The 6,000-nt window shown below is 43.1% G+C and overlaps 1 protein-coding gene across 1 annotated transcript in view; it reads left to right on the top strand.

Moving 5' to 3' along the window:
- The first annotated feature begins 311 nt into the window (after nt 1-311).
- The window catches only part of LOC117529027 (electrogenic sodium bicarbonate cotransporter 1-like), a 112,423-nt gene continuing 106,734 nt past the window's right edge, over nt 312-6,000 (top strand). Inside the window, exon 1 of the mRNA XM_034191717.1 lies at nt 312-583. Coding sequence (XP_034047608.1) covers nt 564-583 — 20 coding nt within the window. The 5' untranslated portion in view covers nt 312-563. The remainder of the gene's footprint in view (nt 584-6,000) is intronic.

Below are 6,000 nucleotides of genomic sequence, written 5' to 3'. Positions count from 1 at the left end.
AAACAGCACTGCTCATAATTTTAAGTCGCTAAAATTCAATATTTTGTTGCGTGTGTCAGTCCAAAACGTCCAAGATGAATGCGCAGTCTTATTATTAGGAATGGATGTGCGCCCTGGTTTGCGCCGCCACGCACACAATTTGATGAATTGACTGAACCGCTGAACAAGAAGTGACAAAGTGAGAAAGTGCGCGCGCGTGTGTGAGATAGACGAGCGCAGTGGTGTCCTCCTCCTCCTCCTCCTCCTCCTCCGCCTGCTCCTCCACCCCTCCTGTCCCTGCGGTGGCGTCACTCGGGAGGAGGGATGGCGCTTTAAATATGGAAAAAGCCACGCTGCGCTCCGAGTCTCCGCGTTCTTCCACACAGATACAAAACGACAAAGTTCTCCAAGATGTTACCGAGGAACTCCAGCGCCTTCTGAGGATCGACTGACACATTATTAGATTGGGAGAAATTATTCGAGCGAGATCTCTCTGCTACTCGGAGCCACATTTGTGGAAACGTCAACAAAACGATCACAAACCGGAGCCGAGCCGCGCGTTTCTGAAGGCCAAGTTTGGCACCATGAGTTCCGACAAAGGAAAGTAAGTGCTCTTTTTGTCTGTGGAAGTCTGACCGCTGGCTTGACGGTGCCGTTCCTCCTCCAGGTGTTTGTGCGTAAATGTGCTTTTGGTGGCACAGTGAAGCTTTGTGGGCTCCAGATCAGATCAGACTGCTTTGAAATGTTTGAAACTGGTGCTACTGAGGAACCCTGGAGGAACCACGGCGCTGTCAGCTGTCTGTAATCTACTTTTCCAACAAGCTGTCGCTATCAATTAGAGAGACGCACGGAGCGAGGCCGAGCGGCAGAGTGGTTTCTCTCGTGCCACTTTATGATTAAATCCATGTGGACTATAAGCCGACACCCCGAAGATCCGCTTTGAACGTTCGCCAACATGTGCGTCCACATTGCGCGATGACACAAGATGCCGACGCACGCAGATTTTATGGACAATTTATCCTCCTGTGCGCTTCCACAGCTAAGTGCACGACAAACAGTGGCGAAAAGTTTACTCACGTACTGTCTTCAAGTACAAAATTGAGATACTATTTTCTACTCCGCTGCATCTTGGAGGTAAATAGTGCAGTTTTTATGCCCCTAAATTGACCTGACAGCTTTAATTATGTGTTGGAATCAGATTAAAACACCTTAATCATAAATAAGTTATATAAGTGTTATATCATTAAGAGGCAGCATAAGGGGGTTGTTGCACTGGCTTCCAAAATAAAAGGTTAATGGTTCAAGACCACCTGTGCCCATTCCCCATTTAATGTGGAGTTGTAATGTGGAGTTTCATAGTGAAGTCACCCCACTGCGAACTCACCCCAGGTGAAGTCACCCGACTGTGAACTCGCACCAGGTGAAGTCACCCCAGTCCAGGTGAAGTCACCCCACGGTGAACTCGCCCCAGGTGAAGTCATCCCAGTGCAAACTTGCCCCAGGTGAAGTCATCCCAGTGCAAAATCGCCCCAGGTGAGGTCACCCCAGTCTAGGTGAAGTCACCCCACTGCGAACTCACCCCAGATGAAGTCACCCCAGTCCAGGTGAAGTCACCCCACTGTGAACTCGCCCCAGGTGAAGTCTTCCCAGTGCAAACTTGCCCCAGGTGAAGTCATCCCAGTGCAAACTCGCCCCAGGTGAGGTCACCCCAGTCTAGGTGAAGTCACCCCACTGTGAACTCATCCCAGGTGAGGTCACCCCAGTCCAGGTGAAGTCATTCCACTGCAAACTCGCCCCTGGTGAGGTCACTCCAGTCCAGGTGAAGTCACCCCACTGCGAACTCACCCCTGGTGAGGTCACTCCAGTCCAGGTGAAGTCACCCCACTGCGAACTCACCCATGGTGAGGTCACCACAGTCTAGGTGAAGTCACCCCACTGCGAACCCGTCCCAGGTGACGTCACCCCAATCTAGGTGAAGTCACCCCACTGCAAACTCGCTCCTGGTGAGGTCACCCCAGTCCAGGTGAAGTCACCCCACTGCGAACTCGCCCATAGTGAGGTCACCCCAGTCTAGGTGAAGTCACCCCACTGCGAACTCGTCCCAGGTAAGGTCACCCCAGTCTAGGTGAAGTCACCCCACTGTGAACTTGCCCCAGGTGAGGTCACCCCAGTCCAGGTGAAGTCACCCCACTCTAATAACACAATATTTCAATTCTGATATGTTCATGTAATAAATTGTTTATACACACCAGTGGTATAATACATTGTTCTTACTCAACTTCTGTTAGTGAGATGATGTTTTCAGGTCGTGGAATGTAATTGTCAGGTAAAAAGCCCAGTGATGGGAGAAGCAGGGAGCACTGCCCAGTTCTATACATCACACTGGCAGGTCCATAACTTTAAACTAATCATTCTTAATTATTTAAAAGTAAACATGGATGGCTGGAGTGGGGTGACTTCACCTGGGCTGGGGTGAGTTTACAGTGGTGTGACTTCACTCGCTACCGCCTGAGGAAGAGCAGTATAGTATAGAGTATAAGTAACAAGTAGTAATAAACAAACAAACAAAAAACCATGGGCTCAAGATCGCCATAGGAGATCCGATATGGATCGGATATTTATCCATAAAAGAGAAAAGCTGAAAGAGCCTCCCGTATTTTCCACAGTATGTCATGGTATTTTTTTGATTTTTTAACTAATTTGGGAGACCATGCGATTTATACTCCAGTGCGACTTGTATATGGTTTCCCTCTTCAAGAGGCACTTTTTGACAGGTTCGAGTTATATTTCCGTGTTCATTCACACTTTGGATCACTTTCGATTAGTATTATATCAGACAGGCTTTATTTATATTCATGTGTGTGTGTTTTTGTTAAAAATACATCTACAGTTCCCAGCTGCAACATTAATGTTAGGAACACATTAACCCATCAGTAGCTAAAATCTAGGAATATATATTACTACTAGTGTGTTGCCCGTGGGGATCCACGGGCTCTAGATTGGGTAGTGTTTCTATGTGAAATAGGTAGCTGACATTTTTCAAGGGTGGTAATAAATTGTGTAAAGTTTCTATAATAAATTGGAATGGCGTGTGAGTCTGGAATGTTTTTAGAACCTTAGACCTCAACAGTTTTTAGAAGAACCCAACCCTTTTATTTCTTGTTAATTACATAATTTTTAATGTTAATTCACTGTCTTAATGTATTTATAAATTGCTTAGGTTCTTGATATCATATACACATGATTATTATTATTATTATTATTATTATTATGACTTCTATTTTGTCATTTAATTTTTAAACAGACCACAATGGTGATAAATGTTTTCACTTTCTTGTGTCATACATGTATTTACAGTTATATTATGTACTTACATTGAACTTACTACATAAACGCACACATGCACACTTTTAATATATAGATGATTTACCGCCCCCTGCTGGAATGGTGTGTGCGTCCAGAATGTATTTACCAACGTCCATTATTCAGTGTTCTTAGCTAATATCCGTAGTTTCTTCAAAAATATTAGTCCTATCAATTTTCCATTTTCCCAGTGTTCATCCTTGAACCAAAATACATAAACATACCAAATGGCAAATGTCAGCTCTCCCCAGTTTCTACGTGATCAAAGCCATACACACGTGCACACACAGAGGCCACTTGGCTATTATAATATAGATGAAATGGGCCATTCTGCATAATGAATACTTTTACTTTTGGCACTTTGAAGAAAAAAAAGAAGAAAAAAAAGACTATTTTATGAGGTGAAACCAAATTAAATGTTCGTTCCATTGAAAGAATGTAAAAACATTCATTATTTGTTTTATATAACAGCTAAACAGATCGAAGAAGTCGCATGCACATAAATATTCACAGCCTTTACTCAGTACTTTATTGATGCACCTTTGGCAGAAATTGCACCCTCAAGTCTTCTTGAATATGATGCCACAAGCTTGGTGCACCTATCTTTGGGTAGTTTGGTCCATTCCTCTTTGCAGCAACTCTCAAGCTCCATCAGGTTGGATGGGGAGCGTCGGTGCACAGACATTTTCAGATCTCTCCAGAGATGTTCAATCAGATTCAGGTCTGGGCTCTGGCTGGGCCACTCAAGGACATTCACAGAGTTGTCCTGAAGCCACTCCTTTGATATCTTGGCTGTGTGCTTAGGGTCATTGTCCTGCTGAAAGATGAACCATCGCCCCAGTCTGAGGTCAAGAGCGCTCTGGAGCAGGTTTTCATCCAGGATGTCTCTTGTACATTGCTCCATTCATCTTTCCCTCAATCCTGACTAGTCTCCCAGTTCTTGCTGCTGAAAAACATCCCCACAGCATGATGCTGATGGTGTCTGGTTTCCTCCAAATATGGCACCTGGCATTCATGTCAAATACCTCAGTCTTTGTCTAATCAGACCAGAGAATTTTGTTTTTCATGGTCTGAGAGTCCTTCAGGTGCCTTTTGGAAAACTCCAGGTGGGCTGCCGTGTACCTTTTACTAAAGAGTGGCTTCCGTCTGGCCACTCTACCATACAGGCCAGATTGGTGGATTGCTGCTGGTATGGTTGTCCTTCTGGAAGGTTCTCCTCTCTCCACAGAGGAATGTTGGAGCTCTGACAGACTGACCATCGGGTTCTTGGTCACCTCCCTGACTAAGGCCTCCAGACAATCCTGTCTCAGAGGTCTACAGACAATTCCTTTGACTTCATGCTTGGTTTGTGCTCTGACTGTCAACTGTGGGACCTTATATGTAGACAGGTGTGAGTTTTTCTAAATCATGTCCAATCAACTGAATTTACTCCAGGTGGACTCCAGCTAAGCTGTAGAAACATCTCAAGGAGGATCACCTGAGCTCAATTTTGAGCTTCAAGGCAAAGGCTGTGAATACTTATGTACACATGATTTTTTTATTTATAATAAATTGGCAAAAACAAAGTTTTTTTTCACATTTCATTATGTGTAGAATTTTGTGGGAAAACATTATTTTCATCCATATTGGATTAAGGCTGAAACATTTATTTATAATATGTGGAAGCGCTGAATGCTTTCCTGCATTTCCTACTTTTTGTTTGTATTGACAAGTGTGTTTAAATGAAAATGTTTCATTTAGTGCATTTTATGTAAAAAGAAATTACCAGTCACACTGAAGCTGCTGTACTGACTTTTTCATGCTGAGTTGGACACATTTATTCACAAATGCCGAGTTTATTTCTCAACTTGCACGTCTGATCTCAGCACAACGGTCATTTTCTGGGACTGTTCATGTGCAGTTCCAAACGATGCAGTCTCAGTACGTGAGACTGGCTCTTTGTTCTCTTGTACCTGTTTTCTTGTGTGAATCTGCCTCTTGGTATGGAAACTTACAAAGGAGAATCTTGTTTCATATGAATGCTCTTTTGTATTTGCATTCTCAGATGTTTTGAGCCATCAGATGCTCATCTATTTCCTCATTCATTCAGGTGTTCATAGGACAGAGGAAATTCCACAAGTCTGTTTAACATAGTATATATGTTGATGTTTCTGTTGTAAGCGCTCTACTTGAGTTGTTGAGTCATATTTCTGAACTCATTTTAGGGTTCATTTTAGGGTTCAAACAACCCAATCCACTGTGTTACTGCTAAATCTAGACTTTTCAAATGATTGTAATTACAAAATATATCTTTGTGCATTAACATAATCACGTTTCATATCCCCCACTGAGTCCCTGAGATAACCAGTAAGGCCTGTTAAAAGTCACTATCTTTATAGGCACACGTCTAATAAATTTTTAGTCTTTTAGTGTTAAATTTCCTAATTTTTTAATGGCTAAAATTACTTTATGATGTTGTACATCACAGCAGAAATGTGTGTTAATGTTATAAAAAAAAACCTTTTCAAGGAAATGCACCAACCAGTTGCTGAGATGTTGAGCAAAGTTCAAGAGCACAGTTTCGTGTACATACAATTGGTCGTCTGTCTGAATTTTGACATGGTGCAACTAACGCTTAACACCAGGCTGAATGTGCAGGCAGTCAGTGGAGCAGTCATT

The sequence above is a fragment of the Thalassophryne amazonica genome, chromosome 17 (genome assembly GCF_902500255.1).
Source record: "Thalassophryne amazonica chromosome 17, fThaAma1.1, whole genome shotgun sequence".
Lineage (NCBI taxonomy): Eukaryota > Metazoa > Chordata > Actinopteri > Batrachoidiformes > Batrachoididae > Thalassophryne > Thalassophryne amazonica.
This window is presented reverse-complemented; position numbering and strand designations above follow the sequence as displayed.